The sequence below is a fragment of the Hyperolius riggenbachi genome, chromosome 10 (assembly GCF_040937935.1).
Source record: "Hyperolius riggenbachi isolate aHypRig1 chromosome 10, aHypRig1.pri, whole genome shotgun sequence".
Lineage (NCBI taxonomy): Eukaryota > Metazoa > Chordata > Amphibia > Anura > Hyperoliidae > Hyperolius > Hyperolius riggenbachi.
The window spans coordinates 210584049-210602244 of NC_090655.1; the positions used below are offsets into that span (position 1 = coordinate 210584049).

Consider the following 18196-nt stretch of genomic DNA (forward strand, 5'->3'; position numbering starts at 1 on the left):
ACAGCACTGAAAAATCACAGGGCACAAGTTCTTAGAGTATACTGCATGAGTCCGCTATTGTTCCTAGCCACATGGCTAATTAATATTCACTGCACAGTAGTGTTGTTCGATCATGAACCATTAGGATCTTTTTTGTGAGTCGAATCATCAGGAAGCAGGGAGGACATGACATCACAATTGGCTTCATAGGAGACAGACAAACATGGAACCTGCCATGAGCTGTCAGGAGCATCATTCTCTGCAAATACCATATAAAAATTCTGTGAAATCCAAACGTTGACAGTGAAATGCATATGTAATGTAAGTACAGCCAATATTTAGCTACTGAGATATGTGTTTTTTTTTCTCTGAGACCCTATACCTAACAGCTCCTCTTTAACATCCTTTGCAAATGATAATTAAATGCAAATATGCCTCATATTCAGTATATAGCAGTCAAACCGTATAAAACAGTAGATAAAAATCTTGCATATCAAACCAGAGTGTGTGTATATTATACTGTATATAGTTACATATAGTTTATATTTAGTTTAGTTTATATTTCTCACAAGAAAACTGTACAGTAATGCATTTATGGCACATGGATATTTACAGAAAAAAATGTCAATTTGTTGCTTCAAAATGTATGTCCTATTACTATATGGTCAGTTTGTTCACTTTGACAATGCTTTTCTACATGAAAGCTAAGTTCCTCCTGGGATCGGACACCTTGGCCACATTGTGCACAGAAAAATGGCATCTGGCAGATGTGATTTCTTTGGTGCACCTGCAGGCTGTATTTATTAGAGAAGCTCCTCCCACAGTCTGTGCAGAAGAGCGGAATGTGGTCTAGGTGTATCTTGAGATGTTTATTCAACCTGGCTTTATTCAAGAACATCTTCCCACACTCAAAACAAGTCACAGATTTCTCACCCCCATGGATCATTGTGTGGTTTTTCAGGCTGTCACTGGAGATGAAGGATTTGCCACATTCAGGGCAGGAGAAGGGTTTAGCTCCAGTGTGGGTTCTCTGGTGTCGGCCAAGGTGGCCTTTTGAGGAAAAGCATTTCTCACACTCAGAACAATGATACAGTTTCACTCCGGCATGACGTCTCTGGTGCTGCATGAGACTGGGCATGCAGGAGAAGGATTTATCACATTCAGAGCAAGAGTAAGGTTTCTCTCCTGTATGAATTCGTTGATGTACTACAAGGCCAGCCTCACTCCTGAAATACTTCCCACATTCTGAACACTGGAATCTACTGCCTGTGTGAATGGTCTGATGTTTCATCAGCTTATCTTGAGAAGTAAAACTCTGAGCACACTCTGAACATGAGAATGGCTTCTCCCCTGTGTGAGTCCTTTGATGTATAATTAGGTTTCCCCTGGTGGTGTAGGATTTCCCACAGTCTGAGCACACATATGGCCTGTCCCCAGTATGCAAGGACAAATGCCTTAAAAAGCTTTTTTTGGTGGCGAGACACTTGTCACACTCTGGGCATGGAAACGGCTTCTCCCCAGAGTGAATTCTCAGATGTTCCACTAAGGTTTGGTTGCTAGTAAACTTCTTGCCACACTCAGAACAGGAATAACGTTTTTCGCCCGTGTGACCTATCTCATGCCTCTGAAGGCCTGTCTTCCTCGTAAATCGTGCTTCACATTGAGAACACTGAAAAGGCTTCTCACCCGTGTGGGATCTCTCATGTCGTAGGAGATGGGACACTCGTGTAAAGCATTTCCCACAATCTGGGCATCGAAAAGGCTTCTTTTGAGTGTGGATCCTTCTGTGTCTTGTGAACTTAGATCTTGACTCAAACCACTTTCCACAATATTCACATTCAAATGTACTTTCTGTCGCTCTAACTCCTGGAGGTCCTGAGGCAGAACGACACTCCCTCACCGCTTCCCTCTGTGAGGAGCCTTCTTCTCTGCTCAGGTTCTCATGTGATGAATTTTCCGTGATATAATCCAAGTTTTCTTCAGATGACTGTTCTGTCTCTGACTCCAAGAAAGTCATTGTAACATTTACATCTTCATTTGAAGGAAGGAAATCCACAATGTCCTCTTCACTATGTGAAGCAAGTGGGGGAGATCCTAAAAGGCATTCATTGGCATTGGGTGCAGAGTCTTTATTGAAATTTTTCTCACATTTCATTACTTCAACATTACGAATGCCAAAATGTGATTCAGGATCATTTGTGTAAATATCTTCTTCATCATCTGAAGGTTCAGCTTTGAAAATAGTGTCCCCCATACTTCGGAACTTGTAAAAATCTAAAAAAACAAAAACAAAGAACAATCAGTTTTAAGGTAGCCATAGTTGGCCAATGGTCGATTTTTTTGCATCGCTACCCAGCCGACATTGATTTGCATCACTACCTAGTCAGTGTGTTATTCCTCTTGGATCTTAAAGTGTACTAGTACTGTAAAATAACATAGATTTTATATATATATCTGGGGCTTCCTGCAGCCCCATCCACTCCGATCGCTCCCAAGCCGCTGTCCTCCGCTGCCCACAGCTCCAGGAACCGGGTCCCCGCACTTCTGTCAGTCTGAGCCATTCTGGCGTAAGAGAAGTGCGCCCTGTACGTATCTCTCCAGCAGCTGCTGGAGAGATATGCGAAGTGCGCACTTCTCCTGTGTAGCTGGCTGCGACTGACTTCAGTGACAGGACCCGGTTCCTGAAGCTGCGAGCAGCAGAGGACAGCGGTGTGGGAGTGATCAGAGCGGATTGGGCTGCAGGAAGCCCCAGGTATGTATAAAATCTTTGTTATTTTACAGCCCTGAGTCCCTTTAACTATCAGACTAATCAGTTATGGTCCTCAAGCCTGGTACACATTTTCAATTATAATTGTCCTATCAGTGACCAATTTTAACACCTCCGTGTAGTATGATCGACAACAGATATTGAATATTGTGAGCGGATTTGTGTAGGTAAACCCTCATACTACATGGAGGTAGTAAAATTGATCAGTAACTGGCCAATCATAATTTTAAGGCTTTAAACCTGGTACACAGCTTACATTTGTATTGGCCAATCAATGACCAGTTTTACCACCTTCATGTAGTATGAGAGTTTCCCTACACAAACTTTTCATAGTTTTTCAAATTGTTGACCATTATATTAAATGGAAGTGGTACAATTGGCCAATCATTGAACAATCAAAATAAAAAAATGAAAGTGTGTACCAGGGTGCATACACATATTCAATTTTGATTGACCAGATTTACCACTTCCATGTAATTTGAGAGATTACCTACTCAATCTGTCCATAGTATTCAAAATTGTTTTTTTTATACCAGTGTGTATGGGTATTGTTAAGATATGGATCGATACGGGCATGTGCAGAATCCATCATCCAACAAAGTCTGACCTCATTTCAGAATGCATGCGCAATATTCAACAAAGATCGTTCTTTTTACCAGAAGGATTTCAACTGTGAGCATGAGATTACTCATTTTATACTTTCATGGGCCACTGCAATGTCCACATATCACTGTCCTATGATCATTAGTGTAAAGGTGCGTACACACGCACTATGGCCGCCATTAACGGGACCGTCAGACCCTCCAGCTGGGCGGACTTTTAGCCGACAGTAGCTGACGTGTACGCACTGTCGGCAGACTGATAAGCCTGTTTCTGAACGATCCGCTGTCGTTCAAAAACAGCCTTATCAGTCCACCGACAGCGCATTTACACGCACTACTGTCGGCTGCACGTCTGCCCATCGGGAGGGTCTGACGGACCCGTCGTTGCCACATGTGTGCGTGTGTACGCACCTTTAGTGACTTTTGGCTAGACAATGTCATGATGTAAGAAGGAGGGCTGGAGTCTAATGAAGACTGACATCTTCAGACTCCCCTACTGGACACATATTGTCTGAATGAGATAACTGGCTCTTCTGCTGGGAGCAAACAGTCTTGATTCTCCAGTGGACATCTCTTTATGTAGCACGCCTATCAGAAGCATACTGTCAGGGGAGGACCTACCATGAAGCCACCTGAATCATGTGATTCAGGCATCAAATTCTAGGGGGCAGCGTTTGGACCGACAATTTGGGCCACTTGACTCCTGCCGCCTCTGTGCTCTCCCACCCGCTTTCCTGGCCCACACACTAGCCTCTTCATACAAGCATCCCCATCCTCATCCGTTCGGTGGCACCTACTGCAAGGGTGCTGGCACCAGACCGGCCAATCACTGCCACCCGTTGCTCCTTTTGCTAACTGGTGCCAATGGTTTCAGGAGCGGGACCATGGCACCGTCATTAGGCCAATCACTGCACTCGATCAGTAGCAGTGACATTTGATAAGCCACTGCTACTGATTGAGTGTAGGGATTATCACGTTGCGCTCCCGTCGCCAGAAGCATTCTGGACCTGCACAGTACCATTACATAGGAGCTGAATGCTCCCGGTCGCGGAAGTGCGACTGGCCCCCTGACGAGGGACAGATTAGCCTGAAGGGGTATGGAGGAAGCCCCAGGTATGTATAATCTCAGGTACACTTTAAGTGTCTTTTCCTCACCTGTGCTGATCACTGGATGAATTTCCTCTTCCTTATATGGTTCATCAGCCCTCATGTATGTCTTTTCTGCTTCTTCTACTTTAACAACAATGAGGCCTTCACACTAGAGAAGAGATAATGAATATATTTTACAGTAGGCCTGAACGATTTTAGGAAAAAAAATTGAGCGATTTCTGTTGCAAATCACGATTTCGATTCGATTCACGATTTCCTTCAAATTAAGCTTTGTTCCCCCTCTGTGTCTCTCTTTGTGCAATCTCTGTGTCTTTGTGCCCCCTTTGTCTCTCTCTCGGTGTCCCTTTTGTGCCCCCCTTTTTCTGTGTCCCCTCTGTGTCTTTTTTTGTCCCCTCTGTGTCTTTTTTGCCCCCTTTATGTCTCTCTGTGTGCCCCCTCTGGGCCTCTCTTTTGCCCCTTTTGTGTATCTCTTTATGCCCTTTTTGTCTCTCTGTGCCTCCTCTGTCCCCTAAGCTGCGGCAGTGCTGGACATAACTTCCAGCATGAGCCTAGCGATGCCAGTCTATCCACTTCGTGTCTTGCAGGCTCTAATGCATGGCCTACTTCCTGTATGTCATGTGACAGGAACCAGTAAGTATGCCATGCACAAGAGCCAGCAGACGGCAAGAGAGGATTGACAGCGTTGGACTCCTGCGGAAGGTATGACTGACACTGCGGGCCACATACACTGGGACTTGGAAGTTTTAAGCAGTGTCTTCAAACTTCCCCCTTGTGGAAATGTCGCGATATTCTCCACTTTGACGATTCTGAAATTGTGAACTTGTTGATTGCGATTTCGGTTTAAATTCGATTTATCTTTCAGGCCTATTTTACAGTGTCAATAAGAATACCAGTTTTAGAGCCCAGGTCCAGAATTTTTTCCTGAACTCCCATCCCACTACCTCATCAAACACAATGGTGCTGTCGGTGAGGGGGTTACTCAGTAGCCTTTGATTACTCAGCAGTTTAGCCTTTGCTAGACAACAAGCACCTTCTAATTGCAATTGAATGCAACCAAATGTTTGCAAACGTGTGTCAGCAGTTGACACATGGTGCTGTTATACAGCAGCAAAAAAAAAAAAAACCCAAACCACACCTCATGACACATCTAGATGGAGCAGTGCAGCAACTGCTAGTTAGATGTGCATGCATTGAATGGACCACCATACTACACATATTTCCTAGCACTTGGCAGGTCCATGTGAGCAGCTGGCAGGAAGTGGATGCAGTGCTTGTAAGCTGTGTGAAAGAGGCCTTACAAATCCAGCATGATTGCTTTAAGAATTTGCCTTGCTCAATTTTGGGTTTGGTTGGGCTTTAATAAATACTCTACCTGAAAATCCTGTGGAAAATTGTGATCTTCCTGTGCAGAACCCTGGGAATGAGAAGGATGGGGACAGCTCTCTGGTGGATTCCTGTCACTGGCTCCATCTGTAAGAAGTACACATATAAAGACTGAATGCATTCCTGTTTTCCATTTACTAAGGTAAGGTTAGGGAACACCAGTATTTCAGCTAACTCATATTGGAATTAAAAAAAAATGTCTTAAAGCGGATCCGAGATGAAAAACTAATTATAACAAGTAACTTGTCAATTTATGTTATCTAAAGATTAGATAGTTTACACAGCATATCTATCTGCAAACAGCTTCAACAGTTTATGAATATTTATTCCTGTGATACAATGAGGGCAGCCATGTTCTGTTTGTCACATTGTCACAGGCCGAGGGCTGGATATGCTATCAGCTTACCTGTGTGTACATTCAGTCCACTCTCCTCCTCCCCTCTGCCTCTGAAATCAATGGCTAGTAACACCTTCCCCTCCCCCTGCCTAGACTGAGCTCCTTATAAGCTCTTGCTACTGTCTGAAAATGCCAAGGCTAAAAAGCTGTGGGCGAGGCTTGTTTAGTTTATAGGGAATTAGAGTATTAAAACAAAACAAAAAAAGTATTTGGCTTGAGGAATGCACAATAAACTATATGAAAGGAACACAATTATGCAATGAGTAAAAGTTTACCTCGGATCCACTTTAAGGCTCCTTTTACACTAGACCTGTTTTAATGTGTTGCGTTACCGTTTCTGCACACAGGGTAACGGAACATCAATGAAAATCCATGGGGCCTACCACACTTACCCAGTGGCGTTGCACCGGAAACTCCCGATCAGCCTGCTGACCCGCCACAAAGTCAACAGTGTATTTGACTTCCACGGCAATGCAGTGGTGGCAGAAAGCATTGAAATCAAATGACAACGCAGACATTTTTGGCAACAGCTGTGAAGAATGACGCAAATAGGACAGGGAACCCGGGAATCCCAGTGCAGTACAGGAGGGGGCAGGGCCAGCGAAGGCCGTACAGGGGACAGCGGATTGGGTGCTATGCATATAAGCATATGATCCTGTCAGTGCACTCTGCCTCAGGGTCATAAGGAGCAGGGCATTGCATTGCAATGCTATGGCCAGGTGTAATATCCTTTGAAAACTGAATGAATACAGTGGGTTGGAGAACAAGAAAGAGCTTAGTGTTTCAGCAAACATGGGCTCTATTTTTTTAAAAAATTGCTTGCAGTGGCAAACACATCCATCAAAAGAATCATAAGAGTATCAATATTATATCTACTTGCCACTTCCGCTCCCTCTATCATTGTCCCACCTCCCCATAGCAACAAAACGCATTGCGAGCATCTTTACAGCACTCAGCTCTGATCTGTCCCGATTCCTACGGGAGACATTTTTCAAGAGTGTGTAAACACCTTACGCTCTTGCGTTTTACTTTAACTGCAACAGCATGAACTCTAATTCAACGATGTTTCAACAAATCTTGTCATATTCAAATGTGACTCAGGCAAAGGTTGCACAGTTGGCCGGGCAAGAGTCGAGAAGTTAAAGAGAAACTCCGACCAATAATTGAACTTTATCCCAATCAGTAGCTGATACCCCCTTTTATATGAGAAATCTATTCCTTTTCACAAAACAGACCATCAGGGGGCTCTGTATGACTGATATTGTGGTGAAACCCCTCCCACAAGAAGCTCTGAGGACCGAGGTACTCCTGGCAGTTTCCTGTCTGTGAACCTTGTAACATTGTGGGAAATAGCTGTTTACAGCTGTTTCCAACTGCCAAAAAAACATGCAGCAGCTACAAGACAAGACAAGACAAATAACATTTATATTGCGCTTTTCTCCTTGCGGACTCAAAGCGCCAGAGCAGAGCAGCAGCCACTAGGGCGCGCTCTATTGGCAGTAGCAGTGTAAGGGAGACTTGCCAAAGGTCTCCTACTGAATTAGTGCTGGCTTACTGAACAGGCAGAGCCGAGATTCGAACCCTGGTCTCCTGTGTCAGAGGCAGAGCCCTTAACCATTACACCATCAGCGAACTACATCACCTGCCAACAGTAAAAAAGTCACCATGTAATAAATGTCAGAATGGAAATCAGGGATGTAAAACATTTCACAATGGGCAAACACTGACTAAATCATTTATACATAATTATTGTAAAAATGAAGCACTTTTTTTTACTGGAGTTCCTCTTTAAGTCCAGCTTTGCTACATCACATACATTCTCCAAACTTAGTAACTTGTGGATGGGTATCTCACACCGTTCTCTAATTTTCAATTAAAAAAAAAAAAGTCTCCTCTTACCTGGCGATTCGAGAAGTAGCTGTTCCTCCATCATGACATCCTTGTAACAATCCTTGTGTCCCTCTAAATACTGCCACTCCTCCATTGAGAAATAGACAGTGACATCCTCACACCTTATAGGAACCTGACACACAGAACAATACAGTCACGATCCACACAGATCCCTTTACTGCTCTTACTAGATAATGTCCCAGAACTCCCAGCCCGGCTCACCTCTTCTGTCAGCACCTCAATGATCTTGCTGGTAGATTGCAGAATCTTATTGTTGATTCTGTCTGTTTTAAAGGTCAATGAGTGAGGTGAGGGCTCCCTTGTAGGGTTCTGCCTCCTGTTCCTTCGTTCTGAGATGCAGGGTTGGTTGATTGTGTCTTGGTCATGTGACTCCTTCAAAGGTCCATAATGCTTTGCAATATAAAGAAACAGACATACAGTGGGATGCGAAAGTTTGGGCAACCTTGTTAATCGTCATGATTTTCCTGTATAAATAGTTGATTGTTACGATAAAAAATGTCAGTTAAATATATCATATAGGAGACACACAAGGAGAGACACACACAGTGATATTTGAGAAGTGAAATGAAGTTTATTGGATTCACAGAAAGTGTGCAATAATTGTTTAAACAAAATTAGATAGGTGCATAAATTTGGGCACCACAAAAAAGAAATGAAATCAATATTTAGTAGATCCTCCTTTTGCAGAAATTACAGCCTCTAAACGCTTCCTGTAGGTTCCAATAAGAGTATGGATTCTGGTTGAAGGTATTTTGGACCATTCCTCTTTACAAAACATCTCTAGTTTATTCATGTTTGATGGCTTCAGAGCATGGACAGCTCTCTAACTCACACCACAGATTTTCAATTATATTTAGGTCTGGGCACTGAGATGGCCATTCCAGAACGTTGTACTTGTTCCTCTGCATGAATGCCTTACTGGATTTTGAGCAGTGTTTAGGGATCCAGCCCAGGCACAGCTTCAGATTTGTTACCGATTCCTGGACATTGGTCTCCAGAGTCTGCTGATAGTAAATGGAATCCATGCGTCTCTCAACTTTGACAAGATTCCAAGTCCCTGCACTGGCCACGCAGCCCCACAGCATGATGGAACCACCACATTTCACTGTAGGTAGCAGGTGTTTTTCTTGGAATGCTGTGTTGTTTTTCCTCCATGCTTAACACCCCTTGTTATGCCCAAATAACTCAATTTTAGTTTCATCAGTCCACAGCACCTTATTCCAAACTGAAGCTGGCTTGTCCAAATGTACTTTAGCATACCTCAAGCGGCTCTGTTTGTGCTGTGGGCGGAGAAAAGGCTTCCTCTGCATCACTCTCATATACAGCATCTTGTGTAAAGCGCGCCGAATGGTTGAACGATGCACAGTGACTCCATCTGCAGCAAGATGATGTTGTAGGTCTTTGGTGCTGGTCTGTGGGTTGACTCTAACTGTTCTCACCATTCAACGCTTCTGTTTATCCAAGATTTTTCTTGGTCTGCCACTTTGAGCCTTAAGGTGCATACACACATCAGACTATAGTCTTTGAAAACTGAAAGATCACAGACCAATTTTACCCCCTTCCATGTAGTATGAGAGCCATACTCTACACAGTCTTTTCTATGGAGCTGAACTCCACATCAGAAAAAAATCTTTGCAAGATGCTGCAGTGCACACACAAATGCTGTACAGACACAAAAGATCATTATCTGCAAAAGATCTGTTCCTACCAAAAATCCATTCCTGCAAATTGCAATGATAGTCTATGAGATATGCAGATCATCATACACACAGGATTTAACTGACATTCATCTGCAGATCAGATCCACCAGGATGGATTTTCAGATTTGCGGATGATTGCTTGATCTGCAGATGAATGTCAGTTAAATCATGTGTGTATGATGATCTGCAGATCTCATAGACTATCATTGCAATTTGCAGGAATGGATTTTTGGCAGGAACAGATCTTTTGCAGATACTGATCTTTTGTGTCTGTACAGCATCTGTGTGTGCAGCATCTTGCAAAGATTTTTTTCTGATGTGGAGTTCAGCTCCATAGAAAAGACTGTGTAGAGTATGGCTCTCATACTACATGAAGGGTGGTAAGATTGGTCTGTGATCTTTCAGTTTCCAAAGACTATAGTCTGATGTGTGTATGCACCCTTAACTTGAACTGACCCTGTGGTCTTCTATTTCCTCAATATGTTCCTAACTGTGGAAACAGACAGCTGAAATCTCTGAGACAGCTTTCTGTATCCTTCCCCTAGCCCATTATGGCGAACAATCTTTGTCTTCATGTCATTTGAGAGTTGTTTTGAGACCCCCATGTTTCTACTCTTCAGAAAAAATTAAGAGGAGGGAAACTTACAATTGACCCCTATAAATACTCTTAATTGCATTCACCTGTGTATGTAGGTCAGGGGTCACTGAGCTTACCAAGCCAATTTGAGTTCCAATAATTAGTTCTAAAGGTTTTGGAATCAATAAAATGACAATAGTGCCCAAATGTATGCACCTGCCTAAATTCATTTAAACAATTATTGCGCACTTTCTGTAAATCCAATAAACTTCATTTCACTTCTCAAATATCACTGTGTGTGTCTCCTATATGATATATTTAACTGACATTTTTTATCGTAACAACCAACGACTCTATACAGGAAAATCATGACAATTACCAAGGTTGCCCAAACTTTCACATCCCACTGTACATACATCCCAATTAGTGAAATGAATCATGCCATGCAGCCGTTCATTTACAGATGAACTACGGCCGTTTTCTCACAATTCTCCACACCTCTCAAGTCATGTCTCTTACTAACAACAATAAACTAAAACCATGTGATACCCCAGCAATATTCTGCTTCTGTAGGGGCCATTTTTTTCTTTTTACAGAGTACAAGTTAAAGCAATCCTGAGGTGAACCTGAATTATCTCCTGACTGCCGCACAGAGCTCAGCTGTCATCGGACACTTGAGTGTAGAGATCAGCAGAAGCTTGGTGGTGGGGGCAGTGTATGGAGACAGGATACTGAAATCTATGACTTTAAGACAAAAACAAGGAGCGCTCCATGGTGCATTAATAAACGATCTTTGAAAACCAGGATTGGAGCGCAGGGGTCGTTTGGATTTACTAAAATCTATGCCATGACAGAGATAAGACGCTGCAAACCGGGCGTAGCTTTCTACTTCATGTGTCTCCTACAATAACACAAGCCCACAATCTTTCTTACCTCTCCTGTTAACAAGTAGATAATCTCCAGGGCAAGGGTTAATATCTTCTCAGATTTGTCATTCTTGTCCATACCTTTACGAATTATTGTTGAGAATCTTAAAAATAATAATAATTATTATTATTGAAAGAAAAAATACATATATATCAGGTGTAATATTATTAAAAGGAAACCTGAGATGTGAATAATGGGTGTATTTATACTTACCTGGGGCTTCCTCCAGCCCCAAGAGGTGCGTGGGCTCTCTCGCTGTCCTCTTCGGCCACTCCATTCTTTTGTTATCCCGCCGCACCCCTCCCCCTGGTTATATGGCTGGACATGATCTTCTGCACATACCTGGCTCACAATAGTACTGTGCAGGCGCAGAACTGTGGGGGCATGTGCATAGCTGGGCAAGCGCACAAGTGCTTGACTAGCCAGATGACCTGGAAGGATAACAAGTGAATGGATGGGAAGGGAGCCCATGCACATCATGGAGTTGTAGGAAGCCCCAGAGAAGTATTAATACACCCATTCACATCTCAGGTAAACTTTAAAGGGAACCTGAAGAGAGAGGAAAACAGAGGCTGATGTCTGGCTCAGAATGCAGACCAGATGCTTTGACTCTGGTGTGACTAGCTGCATGCTCGTCACCAGTGTGTGACTCAAACTCAACTAAAGACAAAAGCTCAACATGACAGCCAGGCCATTGGCGTTGTTTATAAGGGAATGAAGATGGCAGCCTCCACACTCCTCTCATTTAAGGTTCCCTTTAACAGATCATTACAGCCAAATATTTACTACTTTAATAGTGACTTATGTAAAAGCAGCAGAATAGATATCTTCAATGTGCTTTGTGAAAAGAATATTCGGAAATGCTGGTATTCATTACCTGGCAGCCCCTCAGCTGTCAGCAAGACCGATGACAAATACAGGAACCCTCTCTCTTCCTTCCATTCTTGGTCTCTTTCATCTAACAAGATATCTAACAGCCATTACTTTTCTGAATACAGCTGTTGACCAACCACTTTAGTAGTCGGATGTCTCAAGAGGTGAAAGAACCAGGTGAAGAAAGGAGCCCTTTAACCTCAATGGAAGACAGAGGAGGAGCTGTGAGAAGTGGCCTTTGTGAGCACTAAAAGTTTACTGAAGAGCATATACTGCTCCTGTAACTGGATGGTTAAAAAGGCAAAATAATGTCAAATTCTACAAAGTCGTGATCCTTTACGCTGGTTTTACACTGGATGTGTGTGATGCCGTGCACCATGGTGTGGCGACAGCGTCATATGCATAGGCCGCCCCTGGCTAGTGATGCCTTACGAGCTGCGGACTGTGCAAATCTCCATAGACTTGCATGGCCCTTGAAACAAGCTGCATCGGGGAAGAGTACTGCGGTGTGACGAAGTGTGTCCTTAGAGAGAAATTCTGCTTACTGTATGTTTAGAAAATGTTATCAACATGCTGCAGGAGTCTTTTAATACTTTAATGTTACTAAAATTGTTGCAACCTGCAGCCTTCTATGAATTTCCTGAACACAGGCGTGTCGCCATTTTCCAGAATCTTCCATTGCAGCTCTTACAGGAAAAAGAAGCATTGGGCAGGATCCAAGTGTTTGAAATTGTAAGGAGGGAGAACATTTAGTGCAAACCCATCAGTCCCCCGATGCCACCACTTCTCCAATACTGAGCACCATGAAAAGTTCAAAAACAGCAAAAAAATAAATTTTTTATATCTTCAGAGATACTTCTATTTTTTTAATTTTTTTTTTTTACAAAACAGTACTGGAAAACCACACTCACTTTGAAATGAACATTTTAGGGACTGCAAGTAAAGTATAAGAAAACCTGCAGTTAAAGTGGATCTCCACAGTAAATTCAAAAGTGAAAAAGAATCAGAGTGGCACTTCCTATGACTGTTACCTCTCTTTTTTTTCCTTTCTTTTTTACCAAACGCAGCAACAGCTAACTACTTCATTAACCTCTAGTTATGCATGACCCCTAGTCATGCATACCATAATCCAAACCACACTGGTCCTTTCTATCCTGGTTCATTTTCCTTCATATTAACATTTTAAAATGAGTAATATATCAATTTAAAGGATGGAAATAAAGTTTAGAGTCAAAACATTGTTTAGTAGGGAAATATATATATATATATATATATATATATATATATATATATATTTAAATAGAAAGAGGGACAAAGTCCTGAAAGGGGGACGAATGAGGACAGAGGGACAGGGCTCCCAAAGAGGGACTGTTCCTCCAAAAGAGGGACAGTTGGGAGCTATGGTCATGTATTTTAGATACAAACCTATACATAAAAACTGAAAGAGGGGCAAACAGGCACAGATACATTATTCATAAATATTGTTGGACTGTGTGGTGTTGGTGTATCAACAATAATGGGCCATACATTACTGGGAGGGATATGCCTTACACCTGCACAGCAGAGAGGCCAGGAGAGAGGCTTTGATGACATGACTGGCACATAGTAACATTTCAGTAAGCTCTAAATATCAATGTAGGACGGCATGTTATTCAGACTGCCTTGAATTCCTGTTTACCACTTTGGAAGAATCCAAGGTCAGCTCTCCAAATCTGACACTCTGCTGGAACAATAAAGACTGCTTGAAACTGACGGTTCATGCCAATTATTAATAAAGTTCTGTTTATGGACTTACTGAGGGGGAGAGTACAATAGGCTCTTCTCCATTCAACCAAGCGGGTGAATGAGGAACTCTTCACCACCGTTTCCTGTCTGTGCGTTTCATGTGCGCTTCAAGCATACTTCCTGGTCATTTTCCCCTACTTCACAATAGGACGTTTGATGTAACCACGTGATTTCCTGCTTGTGAGTTACAGTAACCCTTTGTGCGTTCCAAAACTTGATGGTGTAAAATGTAGCCTTCCTATGGACGCAGAGGGCACTTTTTGCCATCTACTTTCTCTTACCTTACTTGCACACTTTCATCTGGTTGAACGAGTGAAGAATAACATAAATCGTCTCTCCCCTGTCTCCCGATCAGTTATTATGAAAAAGTGTCCTTAGGGGTGTAGGCGGCCATTTTGTTGTAGCTCGTAGGAGACGGAGGAAGAGGAAGACAGGAGGCTCCTGCTGGTGCGGGTGATCGGCCCGGAGCCTCTAGGTAATGATGTCTAATGGCAAGATTACAGAGAGAAGAGGACAGGCTGCAGCAGCACAGTTTGGGATCTGGATGGGGGATCCCCACAGGAATCATACATAATCGTCCTGTTACTCCTCTGATCTCTACAGCAATAGCTAAATGGAGAGGTGCACTGGGCAGCATCCATGTGACTATAATAATAGTGTTATGGAATTACATAATGGAGGTATAAATCCTGCACGACCTGTGTCTAAAATCTAGTGTTATGGGGCAGGGCACTGCAGGCTCCTAATTCGTCCCTCCAGTGCGGATAAACAGGCTGGTGCTAATCCATTTACTAAAATATTTCACTAGAATAGCGAATTCACAACAGTGACAATATAGTTTTTCCTTTATGCATAGTAATTCATATTGTTTCTTATGAGACTGAAACACTATTGCTTGGGAAAAAGCCTCCGCTACTTGTAATCTGCTTCTGATATAGTGGTGAGGTCATTACTGATGGGTGCTTTCAGTTTTACACTACAGACCTTCACAGGACAATTTTCAGACTTGCAGCCTTTTGTCTGCATGTGACCTGCCACACTGGTACTGTGCTGACATCTTACACATATGTCAATACGGGAGGGGTGGGGCATGCTTTCTCACAAAGTAGTAGCTGATTGGTCAGTCATTTTCAGGCTTGACAAATCTGATATCTACAAACGTCTGGACTCTTTTAACATATAAAAGGGGAAGAACATCTATAGTGCATAGTTTATGTTAGGTAGACCATTATTTTGGAGGAGGAACTGTAAGGATTCGTATTAGAATAGACTTTGGTCAGACAAATCTAAGCTACTGTTAAAGGGAACCCAAGGTGAGAGGGATATGGAGGCAGCCATATTTATTTCCTTGTTGCCTGGTAGCCCTGTTGATCTTCTGGCATAAGTGGTGTCTGACTCTAAACCCTGGAACAAGCATATGACTAATCCAGTAAAACCTGAGTCAGCTGACTCCGAGTACCTGATCTGCTGCATGCCCGTTCACTTTCTATGGCTAAAAGTATTAGAGACACAGGACCAGGAGCACTGCCAGGCAACTGGTATTGTTTAAAAGGATATAGATATGGCAGACTCCATATACCTCTCACCTCGGGTATCCTTTAATAGGATAGAAAAGGAGGTCAGTGCTATTGTCAAACATTTAACAATTTTACACTATGGGATTTATATGGTTCCCTGTGCCTCCTTACATCCCCCTTTGCCCCTTCTTTTGTCCCCCTTTGTGCCTCAATCTGTCCTCCATTGTGCCTCCTTCTGCCCCCCCCTTTGCGCCTTCCTTCTGTCACCCTGTGTGCCTCCTTCTGTCCTCTTTTGTGCCTCCTTCTGGCCCTCATGCCTTCTTCTGTCCCCCTGTACCTCCCGCTGCCCCTCTGTGTATCTCCTTCTGTCCTCCTGTGCCTCCTTCTGTCCTCCTTTGTGCCTCCTTTTGTCCCCCATTGTGCCTCCTTTTGTACCCCATGTGCCTCCTTCTGTCCCCTTGTGCCTTCTTCTGTCCTCATTTGTGACTTCTTCTGACTCTCGTGCCCCCTCCTGTCCCCCTGTGCCTCCCTATGTCCCCCTGTGTGCCTTCTTCAGTCCCTCTTTGTGCCTCATGAAAGTGGAGCCCTGCCTATGTGTATTTTCTGGTGAAACGTTGCCCACATTACTTGTATTTTCGGGTGAAACGTTGCCGCATTGTCTATTTTCTGATGAAACGCTGCTGCATTTACGTGTATTTTTTTGGTGAAACGCTGCCACATTACGATTATTTTCTGGTGAAACATTGCCGCATTATGATTATTTTGTTGTGAAACGCTGTCGCATTACGATTATTTTTTGTGAAATGCTGCTGCATCACGATTGTTTTAATGAGGGGGGAGCTACGGGGGTGGGGGGAGGCGCCACTGATTTTCTTGCCTGTAGTGACAAAATGGCAAGAGGCACCCCTTGGTAAATATTTACATTTCCGCACTTCAGGGGGCTGCAGCTGGACACCGGAGGGGCGGAAAAGAACGGGGGAAGCCTCGTTAGGATCCAGAGGTTTCCCCCTCCCGAGGTAAGTACCCCCCAGGGGACTTTTTTTTAATTAAAGGATTTCTTTAAAGGACAACTGAAGTGACAAGAATATGGAGGCTGCCATATTTATTTCCTTTTAAGCAATACCAGTTGCCTGGCTGTCCTGCTGATTCTCTGCCTCCAGTGCTGGGAATACACAATGAGTTTTTTTGGCAGATTTACTTTCCAATAGTTTTTTCCGATAATTTTTGTGATCAATTTCCATTCACTTCTATGAGAAAATCAATCAGAAAAACAATGAAAACCAGATAATTTCTGACAGGTCCGATCTATCAAGCCATCTATCTGCCGAAAAACTCATGGTGTATTCCCAGCAAAATACTTTTAGCCATAGACCCTGAACAAGCCTGCAGAAGATCAGGTGTTTCTGACATTATTGTCAGATTTGAAAAGATTAGCTGCATGCTTGCTTCAGGTGTTATTCAGACACTACTGCGTCCAAATAGATCAGCAGGGCTTCTAGGAACTGGTATTGTTTAAAAGGAAATAAATATGGCAGTTTCCATATACCTCTCACTTCAGTTCAGGTCCTTTAACCTAGGGATAATGTAAACTCATTCAGAGAAGATCTTGCATAAGAAACAAAAGCTATGGAAAGGCATAACAAAGTACCATACTAGTTAGATTGTTTTTCTAACTTTTTCTTTTAATTTATTTGTTATTGGTCTTTGTAGCCTTATCCCTGCAAACCAGCCTTCATTACAGAAGGATCTGTACAAGGACATCATAATGGAGAATCAGCCGACCATGACTTCGCCAGGTAAGAGAAGATGATAATTTCCTGTGATACATTAGAAGACATTTGCAGTAGATTAGATGTCAGGTGCTAGATATTTGATATAAACATTGAATCTGCTGAAAATCTATTTAAAATTGAGTTCTGCCGATCAGTCTTGGATGAAGCGGCTGGAATTGGCCGCAGTGATGTTGCATATTTTCGGCCGCAGTTGCAGTGCAGTATGGAGTTGCTGTGGCAGAGGACGTGCAACATCATTGCGGCCAATTCCAGCTGCTTCATCATTGGCACAAGAAGGAAGATGGATGGGAGGCTAGGTGCAGTCGTCGCGCCCCCCCCCCCCCCCCCCCCAAGGTAAAAAAGTGCTTGCTGCCCCCCTCCCAAAAGCCTATGCCATTTAAAAACCTCCCTTAGGGGGAGGTTTGCTTGGTTAGTTTTTCAAGGATGTTGCTCAGATCCCTTTTAAACGAGCGATCAGGAAGGGGGACCCACACATCCTCAGATATGAACACATAGCAGCAATGTATTCAGCCAGTGTTTATTTCCTGTAGATGGATCCAGTAACAGAACTTCACCAGAGAGATCCATAAGCCCTCTCTATTCCCAGGACTCTGCAGAGGAAGATTACAGTATCCCTGAGGATTATCAGGTAAATGACATTCTTTGTTTTGAATGGTGACTGGGAAGCATCTGCATCTGAACTGTTAAACTGAGTTTTCTCTATGAAGATCAGTAGTGTTACTGGATTAGTTCACATTCCCTGGTTTTTGAGAACTGAGATCTCGCATTAAAGCGGACCTGAAAATATGGTTAACATCTTCTGTTTACAAATTAGCTTTTCTGCCTTAGCAGAGGAGATTCCTGAGCTGACACAGCTGAGAGATCAAATTACAATT

At 43.1% G+C, this 18196-nt stretch overlaps 2 protein-coding genes across 2 annotated transcripts in view; one reads left to right on the forward strand and one right to left on the reverse strand.

The window, feature by feature from the left end:
* Positions 1-513: 513 nt before the first annotated feature.
* Positions 514-14106, reverse strand: LOC137534331 (zinc finger protein 345-like). The gene is made up of 7 exons (XM_068255779.1): positions 14022-14106; positions 11360-11456; positions 8351-8539; positions 8138-8261; positions 5831-5928; positions 4504-4606; positions 514-2253 (listed from the first exon to the last, which is right to left on the reverse strand). The coding sequence occupies exons 1-7, from the start codon at positions 14051-14053 to the stop codon at positions 617-619; spliced, it is 2280 nt and encodes a 759-aa protein (XP_068111880.1). The 5' UTR covers positions 14054-14106; the 3' UTR covers positions 514-616.
* A 143-nt stretch (positions 14107-14249) lies between these two features.
* Positions 14250-18196, forward strand: part of LOC137536782 (zinc finger protein 850-like) — a 182663-nt gene continuing 178716 nt past the window's right edge. Inside the window, exons 1-3 of the mRNA XM_068258985.1 lie at positions 14250-14486; positions 17239-17324; positions 17852-17949. Of these exons, the coding sequence (XP_068115086.1) occupies positions 17294-17324; positions 17852-17949 (129 nt within the window). The 5' untranslated portion in view covers positions 14250-14486; positions 17239-17293. The remainder of the gene's footprint in view (positions 14487-17238; positions 17325-17851; positions 17950-18196) is intronic.

Bases quoted from the DNA above. Each gene is read 5' to 3' on its own strand.
- LOC137534331 (XM_068255779.1), bottom strand. From the start codon at position 14,053: ATGGAGAAGAGCCTATTGTACTCTCCCCCTCA. The intron at 8,262-8,350 runs GTGAGCCGGGCT...TCTGTGTGTCAG, and splicing joins TTGAGGTGCTGACAGAAGAG to GTTCCTATAAGGTGTGAGGA. The intron at 5,929-8,137 runs GTAAGAGGAGAC...TACTTCTTACAG, and splicing joins GCTACTTCTCGAATCGCCAG to ATGGAGCCAGTGACAGGAAT.